Below are 14,739 nucleotides of genomic sequence, written 5' to 3'. Positions count from 1 at the left end.
AGATAATGTTGGGCACCCTGGGTGGCACTGAAAAGTGTATTTTGGACCAGTGGCTCAAGGACTGGTATCGTCACTCGTGCCACATGCCGGATGTCCGTGTTCCTCCCGCGTTTCGGTGACGGTGTGTGTTGTGTGTTATCGTGTTGTGGGAGCAGGCTTTGAAGAGAGCCGTATGTTCCGGAACATTATGCCAGAGGTCGTGCGGGCCATGGCTGAGGAACCCATCTCGGCGAATGTGCACTACAAGAGCCTCTCGGTCAAGGTCGGTGCCACGATCGGGACACTGCAGTAATATGAAGTTGTGCATTACGAGATGGGGAAGGATTGCTGCGTGGAGAAGGTTGGCAGACAGAGGTTGACGAGAAAGGTATGAACAGGGAGATGGAATAGCACCTTGCTCTATCCGCTCCGCACGTCAAACCGGTATTGCGTGACCTCTGGCACCGGTGTACCAAAATAAACAAGTCAAAATATGAAGGGCTGTTGGCCAGTAGTTGCCATCCAGAGGTCCAGAGAGTGGATGCTTAGATGCAGAGGCCACTAGGCCACAGAGCTGTATCTCAGTCTGTTAGCAGGAAGGCCCAAGTCGGCAACAAAATCAACGCAACGACCTGACTACGGTGAACTTGCGTGGATCGTGTTTTACAGAACTTCACTGCGAATGAGAAGTTGCGGAACTTCTACTGGGTTCTGTCAACCAACGTGGACGAGAAAGGCCTGCAGTTCATCTCCACCATGGAGGGTGAGTGTGGGCTGGCGTCCGTTGCGCTCACTGCTACGAGCGCGACGGCTCAATGCACGGCGAGCACCAGAGGACAGCGGCCTCTTTAAATCTGCGACATTTCAACTGCTTTAGCATTTTCGGTAAAAAATAAGACTTTATGATGCTATGATAAGTAGACCGATTAGAGTCGGTGAAGGTTCCTCCAAATGTCTCCCTTTGTTTTACTGCCTTTGGCATCTCCCCGGATGAACTGCACAGTGGGAGAAGATTGTATGTGGTAAATAATTGGTATGCATAATTACATATTGATATATGTTTATGAAATAGTATTGAAATATATAAACTGCCTCGAGAGAATTGATTTATTCACGCTGGTGGGGCTCTAGTAATCACAACTCGAATACCTCCAAGGACAGATGCATTTTGAAAAGCATTACAGAATCCAAGCATATGCACAGTTTACCTTCCTCGTTTTCTTAGACTGAGATGGGGAGAGGGTGCGTTGTCTGGTTGCACTGCTTGTTGCTTGGTTCCACATTACTGCTCACGCTGTGAGAGCCTTTTTCGCACAGTATCAACCAGACCCACGTGTCAGAGCTAATGAGCACGACCGCGAACACCTACGCAGACATGCAGACAACGAGAGCGGGCATGTGTGGGGAGCGGTAGTCTAGTGGTTGAAGCACTGCACTACGAACCTGGCGACCCAAGTTCAAGTCCCGCCCATGGCCAACACCAGCGACGATTATCTGAACCGGTCCTGGGGCTTCCTTCAATCGACTCTGCCTCAAATGAATACCTGGTACTGTATGTAAACATCACCACCGCGGAGACTAAGGTGGCCGGGCGTTGTACTGGCCACCCCACTCCCTCGTGTACCGTGCCGTCCTTCATATGCACTCGCTAACAGCACTTGTCCAAAAGGTTTGTTAATGCTATATGCGGTGGGGTCTTTGTTTTTGTGCGCCTGTGGCAGCGTACGAATACCCGTTCTACGGGGTGCAGTGGCACCCGGAGAAGAACCAGTTTGAGTGGAAGCGAGGAAAGTCCTTCCCACACTCGCGCTCCGCCGTGCATGTGGCGTTCCACCTCGCCGACTTCTTCGTGACAGAAGGTAGCACCGCTGCGCCTAGTGCGGAGGAGGAGCCGAGTGATTTGCCGGGCGGAGGTGGCTACACACGGCTGTAATCCACCACGCAAATACCATGAAGCTCCGCATTGGCGTCGAAGTCGCCATACCCTAGCTTACCGGGAGAAGGTGGTACAGCAATTGGATTACCCTACATCTGTTTCCATCTGTACGGAGATAGTGTTGGTCCCCCCCCTCATATGCGTGGGTATTCTCTGGGTCCTCCTGTTTTCTCCCACATATTAATTGGTTGAAAACATTTTAACTTGTACTACTGTTGGTAGCGCCAACCGTTGGTAGCACCGGCTCCACACCGCGTGGCTGCTGTTGCTGCTTCTCCCGCTCGTTTGCGGTTCCTCCTCCTGGCGCCTCCGAGCCGTGCTGTCTCTTTGGGCGCGAGCGAACACTGCACGCGTTCCAAGTCTAAACTACTTTAATCGTTCATCGTCATGCCAACGTTATGATGCGCTTGACCAAATGTGTGCGTGTGTGCACACGTGCGTCCCTCAGCTCGTAAGAACTTGCACGCGTTCGCGAACGAGGCGGAAGAGAATGCCGCCCTCATCTACCACCACGCCGCCGTGTACACCAGCGAGGAGTCGTCGTTCGAGCAGGCGTACTTCTTCAGCTGAGCGCGACATTGGAACCACGCAGCCTACGCCCTCCAGCCTGCCTGGACACTCACCCTCACCACCTGCCACTCACCCCTACACATACACTCCAGCATTTGGCTTGTAATGACTCCCGCACCCCCTAATAATGTACTGTACATCTACACACACCAAAAACTCAATACTCACCGTCACTTCCTCGCACAATATAAGCCTGGACATCGACACTCACCATCCCCCACTGAACCACAACTATCCACTCCGTTATGAAGCTGGACGCTCCAACACACCACTAATCACTGGCTACGGACCACTGACCACAACGAAGAACGCACTCTCTCCTCCCTTTGCTTGGGAGAAACCCAGACTGATAGCCTTGGGGGCCGTCCATAAAGGACGCTACGCACCTGGGGGGGGGGGTGTCAGACATTTGTGACAATGTGACGAGGGGGGGGGGGGGTTGAGAAATGTGACGTCACTAAAAATGCACAACTTTAAATAAATATAGACAACACGTTCTACTTAATTAAAGACTTAAATAAATGTTTTCTCCTACATCAGAGTGCAGCGCCACATTAAATACGCACTACAATGACAATAGTTTAAAGCGATTTGAAGCATGTTTTATTTTATTGGTGGGGGGGGGGGGGGCAGAGCTTTGTGATGTCATATTTGAGGGGGGGTCTGACTTTTTGTGACGCCGTGTGACAAGGGGGGTGGGGGTAAAAAATCGTCCAAAATCGCGTGACGTCATTTATGGACGGCCCCTTGGCTCCCACCACTCGCTCACACCGCTGGCACACACCGCTCTCTCGCACCACTGGCTCGCACCACTTGCTCCCACCGTTCGTTCACTCGCACTGCTCACACGCTCTGCACCTGTGCAGTCCCTGTACTGTCTACGTGTACTAAACGACTGAATCCGACCAGAACAAATCCTGTCCCCACCCAGTGTTATGGGCCCATTCCACCCTCGCCCATCCTTACTCAGCAACTCTCCCTATACAACAACAGCAGCAGCCGCCATCCGCTACTAAGTGGCAGTGAAATCACTACCGCACGATAGAAAAACCACAGAGTCAGCCCCTCCCATCCGTTCCTGCTGATAAGAGGCATGCGTTTGTGTGGCGCATTGTGCAGATGGGGCCCAATGAGCAGTGGATCAATCAGATTGTACATTCAGGCCGACTTGGCCGTATTTATGAATTATTTAATTGGAGTTCGTTATCGCTCAAGTTGGCATGCCGTGATATAATAAGGACGCGGTGCCGGGTGAATGTACATCGTCCTATGGGTCACATGACACGCGCAGCCGGGAGTCGCAACCTTTCAGTCACACAGGGATCTTTGGGCGCCCGGCCCTGCTGTGAATTTAAACCCGTGAATTGGCACCATGGGGCCAAGGTGTATGTACAGTATTTATAAAACATTGCACTTGCTGTGTAGTAGCATAGGGCCACCTGCAACCAGTGTTGATGAAGTCAACAATGAACCTTTTAGTCTTGGGCTCGTCGATGGCAACCAGTATAATTAGTCTGTGGATTTAAAATGAAAAATGTGGACCAAATGAAAGCCACATAACTAAAACTTGACCAAAATTCCACAGGTCGTCGACGAGACTAAAATGCTGACTAAACGTCGCGGTGGTCGCCGTGTGGTCTCCGTGTGGTCGCGTGCTCGAGGAGGTCGCATTCTCGCCGAGGCCGCGTGGTCGTGCTTGTGCTGTGGTAATGAAGTGCATAGCTGTGATGAGTGTAGTTGTGTTTGTGCTTAGGCTGAGCAGTTCCAGTTGACCAAGCTCTGAGCTCCGTCAAAGCTTGGCTCCGCATTCAGCTTTTAATGTCCGTTCGTCCGTTCCGTGGTTTGTCCTGAACATTGAAATGCAAGTCTTTCCCAAAGCCTGAACAATGGGACTCCTCGGGCATAGCATAGTGATCGTTATGAAGGAGCCAGGGGACTTGGGGTTCGCATTCACGATGTTATATATATAACTTATTGCTGCTTCTGCGATGCTCGTGAATAAAAAAGAACCCCAGTGAATGACTTTTTCTGTTGTGGTGTTGCACCTGTGCGTGCTTGCTGAAGGTGAAAGAGAAGTGCCTGTCTGGGCACGTTTGTTAAATCCTCACCCCCACCACGCTTCTGCCCAGCAGGATAAATTATTTCGCCACGGTTCATCGGCAAGTCGCGTGTGGGTACTGCCTCCTCTTCCAAGATGCCTGGCCGTTGTGGAACGGTGGGTCAGACACCTCGAGGGGCTTTCTACGGCTCCCTGTAGCGGAGGCCCTCGGCCAGCAGTTGCGTGAGCCAGCAATTGCAGGGCCGCACCGTTACAAATTACCGATGTTTAACCGAGTCATTACTGCAAGACGATTCTTGATCAACTTTAATTATATATTCTCTCGTGAGCTTAACATTTTATGATTCACGCATTGGCTTGAATACTGCATTATAATGAAGACGATAATATTGGCAGGTAAATGTTGCAAAAGAGCACGTGGCAGTGGCTACATATTGCAGTGCTGGTGGTTACGGCAGCGGAGACCCCGTCAGATTGTCGTCCCGGTTCTTATTCGCCCAGAAGGCCAAGCCACTTCATAACCCAAATGACACTGAGCCTCCATCCCAGTCCCTGTAACCCCCTTGGGGTCTGCCTCTCTTGAAAACCAATATTTTCTATTCATAGTCAAATTTAAGTCACTTGGCACCGCATGCAACCTGATTGGTTTATAATCACAGAGATGCCATGCTTTAAAGCAGTCTTTCTCAATTCCATTGCTTGGGGTGCCACGGTACTGCTGTAAGGTATGGAAATGAGAAAGACTGCTTTAAACCGTAGTCAAACTTCAGACAGAGGAGGCGCAAGCCCTACCGCTGAGACTCCAGCCGAGTTCAATGACTTAGTTGGTTTACAAAGTCAGCTTTAGCCGTCATCGCGATTAAGAGCCAGGCCAAACAAGGATCCAACTTAAGCCCTCCGAGCTGCCCTGGGGGCCAGGAGCTACAGCCACCCGTCAGCCTCAAAGTCAGCCCTCAGGGCTGCCTCCTCGTGCGGCTCCAGCGGCTGGAGCGGCGAGCGACAGGGGCCCCCGTAGAAGCCAAACCACTCCAAAGAGCGCTTCAGGCCGGCCACACCAAAGCGCTTGGTCACCTGTGTGGGCGGCAGGGGAGACAACGCCGCGCCGACTCGGTGATGCGAATCAACTCTTACGCCCGTGGGACATGCGTCTCATCATATGCAACAGTTTGAGTCCGATGAGTTTCCGAGTTTTACCGCGTGTTGTTGGCACTGCTGCCTGTGGGGATGGGCACTTTTTCAACTCTTTTTGAGCCGGTTGGCCCAAACAACGAAGCAGCCCCATACGTTCAGCTCTATCGAGCTGGTGCCTTAGGCAAGGCTAAGAGCGTTGTACGTGCAGTGTGGTAGTTATATGACATAAATGCAAGGCGTCGTGGGAGTCGCGCCTTCCCGCCGTTTGTGCGCAGCACACCTCGGTGTATCGTTAAACCGACGTGGCCGGAGTGCGGATCAGCCGAAGAAAGTTCTTCGGAGAGGAGCACGTGGGAGTGGAGACAGATCAGGGAAGAAGAGGTGCAGAACGGAACTCTTGGAGGCAGCAGCGACACGTCGAGGCAACGAGAGCAGGAGCAGAAGACCCAGTGACCCAAGTTCAAAAAGAAGACGACGTTATCTCCACGACGCCCAGGACTCGCGCGGCCTCACCAGCGGCGTTGGGCCGAATGAGACGCAGCTGCAGCTCCCGCGCCTCCTCGTGTCGACCCTCCCTGGAGAGGTGCGCCAGCTCGCACACCTCAGTGCCCAGCACGTTCGCCAGCGCGCACACCCCGCCCACCGCCCCTGTCGGCGGCACACGCAGAGGGTTTAGAACAAGGCCGTAATTATAATATATATTGGGGGGGGGGGGAAATATTTTAGGCAGGAAATGTCAGGAAATAGTTTTCAAAATTTGATTATTTTTTCTGGGGGGGGGGGGACCCTCAGACCCCCTGGAAGATTTGGTCCCTCCATGGCTACGGCCTTGGTTTATAACGCTCGCCCACCCGTGAGTAGACACCCGGGTTCGGCACACCCAGGGCATACCAGACACACCCAGGCTACACCACACATACCCAGAGCTCACCACGCCCACCACGATTCCTGCCAACTTGCACAGGTTCAGGGCACGTGCACTAACTTTACCGGCTACTCTTTGTTCAAGCAGGATAAGATGACAAACATACTTAATCTTAACGCAGTGTTTTACAACTTCGAGGATATTGTGCGTTCTCTGGCTGCATGATAAAAATGTTCACGTGCGTTTTGCATATTTCTGACAATCTGAACGGATTATTTTAGTAATGCTGTTGGCATTATTTAATTATCGAATGCCAACAACTACTGTGGCATTGGTAAGTGCTAAATTCCCCATGCTGGTGAGGCCCCGTGATGTTGAGGCCCGGTGTTGGTGAGGCCTGGAACCCTGTGATGGTGAGACTGAAACCCTGTGATGGTGAGGCCCCGTGCTGGTCAGGCTGAAACCCTGTGATGGTGAGGCCCAGTGCTGGTGAGGCCTGGAACCCTGTGATGGTGAGGCCCCGTGCTGGTGAGGCCTGGAACCCTGTGATGGTGAGGCCCCGTGCTGGTCAGGCTGAAACCCTGTGATGGTGAGACCCAGTGCTGGTGAGGCCTGGAACCCTGTGATGGTGAGGCCCAGTGCTGGTGAGGCTGAAACCCTGTGATGGTGAGGCCCAGTGCTGGTGAGGTTGAAACCCTGTGATTGTGAGGCCCCGTGCTGGTGAGGCTGAAACCCTGTGATGGTGAGGCCTCGTGCTGGTGAGGCCTAGAACCCTGTAATGGTGAGGCCCAGTGCTGGTCAGGCTGAAACCCTGTGGTGTTAAGGCCCGGTGCTGGTGAGGCTAAAACCCTGTGATGGTGAGGCCCGGTGCTGGTGAGGCTGAAACCCTGTGATGGTGAGGCCCGGTGCTGGTGAGGCTGTACCACTTGCGATGGCTGGGTAGAGGAAGCTCGCGGACCGGGCCATCACCTGGAAGGCCTGCCCACCCGTCAGGTGCATGATCTGCCCCACCAGCCACTGTGGCATTGGTAAGTGCTAAATGCCCCATGCTTGGGAGTTTCTGTGATAGTGAGGCCCCGTGATGTTGAAGCCCCATGCTGGTCAGGCCGCGTGATGTTGAGGCTGCGTAATCGTGAGGCCCCGTGCTGGTGAAGCCCTGTGCTGGTCAGGCCCCGTGATGGTGAGTCCCTGTGATGGTGAGGCCCCGAGCTGGTGAAGCCCTGTGCTGGTGAGGTTGTACCGCTGGCGATGGCTGGGTAGAGAAAGCTCGCAGACCCGGCCAGCACCTGGAAGTCTTGCCCACGCGTCAGGTGCACAATCTGCGCCATCTTGGTGACCTGGAGAACAGCGTTAATATAATAATATATGTACAGCCCTGCTATTGCTTGCTCAAGCCCCTGTTGGTGGAAGGGCCAGTACTGAAGGAAGTTCTACAGAGTCCTTTGAGGGAATTTTGGCTTACTCGACCATGCTGGCCAGACGTCTCAGAAGACGTGGAAGTACCCACCCCATCATACGGGACCTGCCAATCAACTCGCTGTGCTGTACCCATTTACCCTGCTGGGTGGACAGAGGCAGACAATTTAGGAAATGTATGTATGTTGAAATTATTTCGCACTGTATGTACTCAACCGTGATAATCGGAGGTGCGTGGGAAGGACAACAGAATTAACACAACAAGCAGTTCTTGTATCCATTGTTTGAACTGCCATGCAGGGAGGTGGAAGAGAAACCGGTGACATCTGGATTGCAGGCATAGAGTAATGCTAAGCCTCACACCACGGCAGCGTTCATTTAGTCAGCATTTTGTAAATTATTATATTAGTCATTCTCTTTAGTCAAGTCCCCAAAAGCAGTCAGCCATTTAGTGAAACACTCTTAGTGTGTGAGTGGCGCGTATCTTCCCCCCCACACCAAACATCATCAGGGCAGTTTGATCAGCGATGTCGGGAGATGCTTTATATATAACGTACTCCACATATAGGTGTTTGGCGCAGTCTCTGATAGCGATGCTAAATTCGTCTGCGTTGCTCATCTTGTCGTCGCCAGCCACGCTCAGGGGTTTGGTGCTGAGGACTCGTCACTGTCACGCTCTCCGATACCGAAGAGGGTTTTGCCCGAACTACGTACGGCGTGGCCATATCAACTCATCAGAGCATCGGCGAATAACTCGTTCGCGTACATCCATCACCGAACCACCAACCACCGGGAACCATTAGCAAGCAGAGCACCTTAAACTTCCACAGTGTGGCGATCGTCGGATTAGTTTGAATAAGTCATAAATCGCGGCTCGATATGAAATTTCGAATCACTTCCCATTCTTCTGCCGCGATGGTGCCACGTGGCATCGAGCGACGTCACCATCGTGAACCCGAAGGCACAGGGAAATTACATTTAAAACTCATCCCTATTCCCCACGGGAGGTCCATTGTCCGCCAAGAGAGGGATGTCCCTCCCCAGGTAGCATCCCAGTGCCCCCCCCTGTATCCTGGTGTCTCTTGTTGTCCTCCCATTGTCTCCCTAGTATCCCCCAGTATCTCCCCGTTCTTCCACCGGTGTCTCCCGGTGTCCCCCCGGTACCCCCTGGTACCTCCCGGCGTCCCCTGGCGTCCCCCGGCACTCACGTCGCCGCCGCTGTCCTTGACACCGATGACGTTGGGGTGCTGCGACAGCGCCACGATGCTGTCGAGGGGCAGGTCAAGGCCCGTGTTTCCCGGGACGCTGTAGAGCACCACGGGCACCGGGGAGCCGTCAGCCACCTGCGTCCAGCACCAGCAGTGTGTGCGGTGGAACATCGCCATGGCAGTTGTGGCTACCTTACCCGCGAGTTCCAGGTTAAGGCGTTGCCTAATTGTGACTACGGGGAAAGTGAGATCTGCCACTCACGTTACGTGATATCATATTGATTGGATCTATATGCAAGTGTAAGAGTCTCTGTGTAAATCGATGGATCTCTGCGAGTCTATGGTTCTTTGTGCAAGTCTATGGTTCTTTGTGCAAGACTATAGTTCTCTGTGCGAGTCTGTGGTGCTATATTTCAGTCTGCAACGTCGCTTTGTGACAAAGTGCTTATGATGAAGCCACTGCCAGCATATTCCTCTTTCTCAACTAATCCAACAGCTTGTCTTCCACGAGACAAGTAAATCCCAGGATGGAGTTTTGTCGGCTCCTCAACGTTGAGTCACGAGGAGCCGCCACCGCCCCCCGGGTCCCCCCTTGTCCCCCTCGTCACCCCGCGGGCCGCACCTGGGTGTAGTGGTGGACGAGCGCGGGGCCTGTCATGCGTCCACGGTAGAAGCAGGGAGTGACCACAAGCACCGCATCTGCGCCCGCGTCCGCCATGCGGCGGGTCAGCTCCAGCGTCTCGTACGTGCCTAGCAGCCGTGGGCAGTCACGCACCGTCACAAAGACAAAGATCCCAACAGACTTTTGGTGCAAGTGCTGTTAGGGAGCACCTCTGAAGGCCGACACGGCACACGAGATGGCCAGCACCATGCCCGGCCGATTTTGTCTCCCCAGTGGCGATTTTTACATGCTACACCAGGTACTCATTTGTGGCTGAGTCGACCTAGGGGAAGCCCAGGACCGATTCATATATTCGTCACTGATGTTGGCCGAAGGGCAGCATCCTAACCACTGCGCTACCGTTCCCCACGCACCGTCACAAAGGCAAAGACACGCATAGTCACATACAGTCACATATTTACACGCGGCCATGCACAGGCAGCCACAGTCATGCATCGGCAGTCATACACAATCACAGTCATGGACTTTCACGCACGGAAAGTTTTGAATATGCAGTCATGGCCACGTACATTGACCCGCAGTCACGCACGGGTAGTCAGTCATGCGCAGCCATGGTCATGTTGATTTGAAGTTTTCGTGATTGCAGGAATCCATACTCTTTGGTTCTTTCGGTAAAGTCACGTAGGTAAAATAAATATTATTTTATATAAAATAATATTTTATATAAAATAATATTTTTAAATAATGTTTTTATAATATATTTTTAAATAATATTTTTATATAAAATAAAATTCTATTAAAATTAAATAATATTTTATTTTATACCTACATGACTTTACCGAAAGAACCAAAGAGTATGGTCATATTTTTCGATTTAAAGCTTTCGTGACTGCAGGGATTCATCTTCTTGGTTCTTTCGGTAAAGTCACGGAGAAGGGAAGTAATAAAATAATAAAAATAAAACATTATAAAATAAAATAATTCTCACGACGTTTCGGCTACAACGCAAGCAGCCGTCTTCAGGTGAAGAATGAGACACTGCCAAGCTAAGAGCTTATATATAAACTGAGCGTACATGCGAAGTGTGTAGATGAGCGGGCAGGTGAGTGTGCAGGGAAGTGCACTCGTGACCGCGTGTCACGGTATATAAGCTCCTAGCTTGGCAGTGTCTCATTCTTCACCTGAAGACGGCTGCTTGCGTTGTAGCCGAAACGTCGTGAGAATTATTTTATTTTATGTTTTATTTTTATTATTTTATTACTTCCCTTCTATGTGACTTTACCGAAAGAACCAAGAGTATAGTCATGTTCCCTCGCCACGTAGAACCACAGTGTTACACGAGCGCCCTCGTGTGGCGGCGCAGGGTAGCAGGGAGCTCTGCCGCTCGTGTGGAGTTCGTGCACGAGGGTCCTGAAGTCTCTCCCGGAATGGCCTCGAGGGTGGCGCATTTGCCGCTTGTTGCAGAGTATCACGGTTAGAGTAGAGCGGCCGCCCTGGATAATTTTGCGCTGGGTGTATTACCCCTGAATATGTGCACCGTCTGCTTCAGAGTGGACGTTAAATATTCCGTGGAGTCAATCGCAAGAGTATCGTGTGCGGCGTCATGGTCCAAATTTGTCAAATAAAAAAAAATGACACTGAAAATTATTCGATTGGAATCTACATTGCAAACATCGCCCCCTACAACAAAAACACTTGGCAGTACTCTCCTGAAAATTAGTCTTGGGATTCATTGTAGGTTTCCTGTGTAAACAAGCATAACAAAACAAAACGGGTGGCCTGCTATTCAGTTAATTTTTGCTGGGGTCCCTACAGTGTGAGTGGCCGCAACTGTGGTACAGAACCCCGCTGGTGTGAGGTCCCCAAGAGGAGGGCCACTTTAGGACTGAGGGGTCCCTGGTTTACCCGGTGGGGTGAGGTTAAGAACCCCTCCGGGAAGGGGGTGGGATCTCAGTTACCCTCGCATCCAGAGCCCGCGAGGATGAGGCGGTCCCTGGGCACGCGCGCGCGCACCGTGGCGAGCACGCGCGTCCGCTCCTCGTGACGCAGCAACACCGGCTCACCGTTAGAGCCGTGAACCACCAACCCTGCGGGCAGGTGAGCGGGCAGGTGAACGAGCAGGTGAGAGGACTGGTGAGCGTACATGCGAAGTGTGTAGATGAGCGGGCAGGTGAGTGTGCAGGGAAGTGCACTCGTGACCGCGTGTCGAAATCTTCAGCAAGGTACTGACAAAAGGACGATGAGGCACGTACACTGCAGTTGCGATTGCTTCACGAAAGCCATGCAGCCACTAGGGGCACTACATCCCCCACATTAATAAGACAAATCAATCGATTTTTTGGAATCGTCAGAAGTACCCGTAAGGGGTCATCTATTTAGTAGGTACGCAAAAATCTGTCAAAACATGACCCCTCCACCCCTCCCTGTACGCACGCGTACTTTTTACACCCCCCCCCCCACCTGCGTACGTACGCCTGACGCACCCCCCCCCCCCCCCCCGAATCCTATAGAACGGCCGATATTTAATCCACGCAGATACGATCAATTATTAATAATATTAACGTGTTAAAGCAAACGGATAGTCCAGATGCATTATTATCGAGGCTTCACCCCCCCCCCCCCCGTTTCCTATGCGTACGTACATTGTCAGTAGACCCCCATGACCCCATACGCAAGCGTACGCATTTGGGTTAACCCCCCCCCCTCCATGCGTACGTACTAAATGGATGGCCCCAAATGGAATTTCAAGAAGGGCAAATCACCCAGACTGAATGACCGACATTTTCCACACCACAGGCCGGGGTGAGAAGGACCGCACGTTCTTATACCCACATTGTACCCCACCGTGGCGAGCCCACCCAATCTGTCGCCCGTGTTACCGCTGGAACGAGCCAAACGACCCGACCCCACCCGACCCTCAGGTTGAACCCAGACGCCGCACCTCGGAAGGGCTTCTGCAGCCACTTGTCCAGATTCTCGCCGAGGCGGCCGAGGTCCAGCTTCGCCTGGGAGTCGAAGGCGGCTGTGATCGGGGGGAAGACGCCGCTGAGATCGAGGGTACTCCCTCCATGCGCCCTCCCGTGGGCCGCACGCACAGCCGCCGCTCCATGGACCGCACGGGCCCCATGGGCCCGGCCAGCCTGGCCCACGACCCAGGAGGCCCGCATGGCGAGGTCCCTCCAAGACATTGGCACTGCGGTCGCTGCCGCTAAACGATAAATCGACTGCTCCCGAATTGTTCGTGTGACTGGACTTTAACCCGAAGAGACTTAACACCCCGGGATTTTTACGCCGATATTTCCCGTAGTCTAAAGCACGGGATATTTAAACGTCCAACTAACTTTACCCCGAGATGATTTCAAACCCCGTGACTGCGAACGATGCTTGGCGCTGGGCCGAGGAATGTGGAGTGTGCAGCAGAGAGCCCCCACTCGCCCCCGGCTGGCTGCTCGTGAGTGGCCGCGCTTAAGCCGAGATGTCAAACATTGACCACAGCGATTATGTTGACTCAGCCAGAAGCTTAGAAACAAAACAACAGCACTACTCTGCCAAGCAAGGCAACGTGTTAAAGTTCTTAAGACACATGCGCTCAAACGCGTTACGGTGCGTCTGCGCACAATGTGGACGTCACAGCACTCCGCAGTGGTCGTCCTTTGGAAGCGGCTGTAGGCTTCACTGCTATAAAGCCGCGCACACCAGAGGCTGCCCGGCGTGTGCTGCGGTATGATGCTATGAGAGGGCGAGGGCACACAAGTACTCTGAGAGTAAGTAGCGGTAGTCGGTATCACGAGCGCTGAGTACTCAGACAAAGAGCGGCCGAGTCCCCGCCCAGTGGGGGGGGGGGGGTGTAGCCGCTACGCCGCCTCTGATTGGCCCATGGGGTCTGTGGCTGCCACGTGGATCCTCCCACCCACGTTGCCAACTCTGTCAAACTGTTGGTGTCTGTAACGTCACCGTCGTGATCAGTCATTGTCTACCCACTGCTGGAAGAAGGCCTCCCCATCCCTCGCGGCCCAATGCCGCTGCCCACGAACTGATCTCATCATCGATCCATTTAAGCCGTGATTGTCCTCTTGGGGGCCGTCCATAAATGACGTCACGCGATTTTGGACGATTTTTGACCCCCCCCCCTATCGTCACACGGCGTCACAAAGAGTCAGACCCCCCCTCAAATATGACGTCAAAAAGATCTACCACCCCCCCAAAAAAATTAAACATGCTTCAAATCGCTTTAAACTACTGTATTGTCATTGTGGTGCGTATTTAATGTACCCGCTGCACTCTGATGTTGTAGGATAAAAAAAATTGTTAGTTTATTTAATTAATTAGAACGTGTTGTCTATATTTATTTAAAGTTGCGCATTTTGATGTGACGTCACTTTTCTCCCCCCCCTCGTCACACATCGTCACAAATGTCTGACCCCCCTCCCCCCTAGGTGCGTGACGTCATTTATGGACGGCCCCTCAATATTCGCAACCACATCACCCAGACTCATGACACGCACTGCCATCTGAAGCTGCCCAAATTGGGAATGTGTTCACAAACCTTTGCTCTTGCTGTGAAATCGTATAAACTAATTGGAACAAATTACGAGAAACTCCTCCGCGTAGAAAATTGCCTTTGTGACCAGACACGCGCCACACGCACCGTGCAGGTGACGGGATGGAGAGAAAGAAGATCATTTTAGAAGATCGCGCACGAAACCATAAACACTGCGGGCAACCAACGTTGTGGAATGGGGAGGGGGGCTTTCGGAGGGGTGAGGGCTTTGGGAGGGGGGGGGGCTTTGGGAGGGGGGGGTTTCGGAGGGGGGGGGGCTTTGGGAGTAGGTGAGGGCTTTGGGAGGGGGGGGGGGCTTTGGGAGGGGGGGGCTTTGGGAGGGGGGGGGGTTCGGACGGGGTGAGGGCTTTGGGAGTAGGTGAGGGCTTTGGGAGGGGGGGGGGGGCTTTGGG

The 14,739-nt window shown here is 52.8% G+C and overlaps 1 protein-coding gene across 1 annotated transcript; it reads right to left on the bottom strand.

Annotated features, from left to right (window-relative positions):
* Positions 1-4,836: 4,836 nt before the first annotated feature.
* Positions 4,837-13,612, bottom strand: HOGA1 (4-hydroxy-2-oxoglutarate aldolase 1). The gene is made up of 7 exons (XM_061579267.1): positions 12,728-13,612; positions 11,745-11,873; positions 9,787-9,914; positions 9,165-9,299; positions 7,781-7,877; positions 6,192-6,323; positions 4,837-5,617 (listed from the first exon to the last, which is right to left on the bottom strand). The coding sequence occupies exons 1-7, from the start codon at positions 12,972-12,974 to the stop codon at positions 5,466-5,468; spliced, it is 1,020 nt and encodes a 339-aa protein (XP_061435251.1). The 5' UTR covers positions 12,975-13,612; the 3' UTR covers positions 4,837-5,465.
* Positions 13,613-14,739: the final 1,127 nt, after the last annotated feature.

This window comes from Lethenteron reissneri, chromosome 8 (genome assembly GCF_015708825.2).
Source record: "Lethenteron reissneri isolate LAM-NWPU_2019-01 chromosome 8, ASM1570882v1, whole genome shotgun sequence".
NCBI lineage: Eukaryota > Metazoa > Chordata > Hyperoartia > Petromyzontiformes > Petromyzontidae > Lethenteron > Lethenteron reissneri.
Note: the sequence above shows the minus strand (reverse complement) of the source record. Positions and strands in the feature narration are given on the sequence as shown.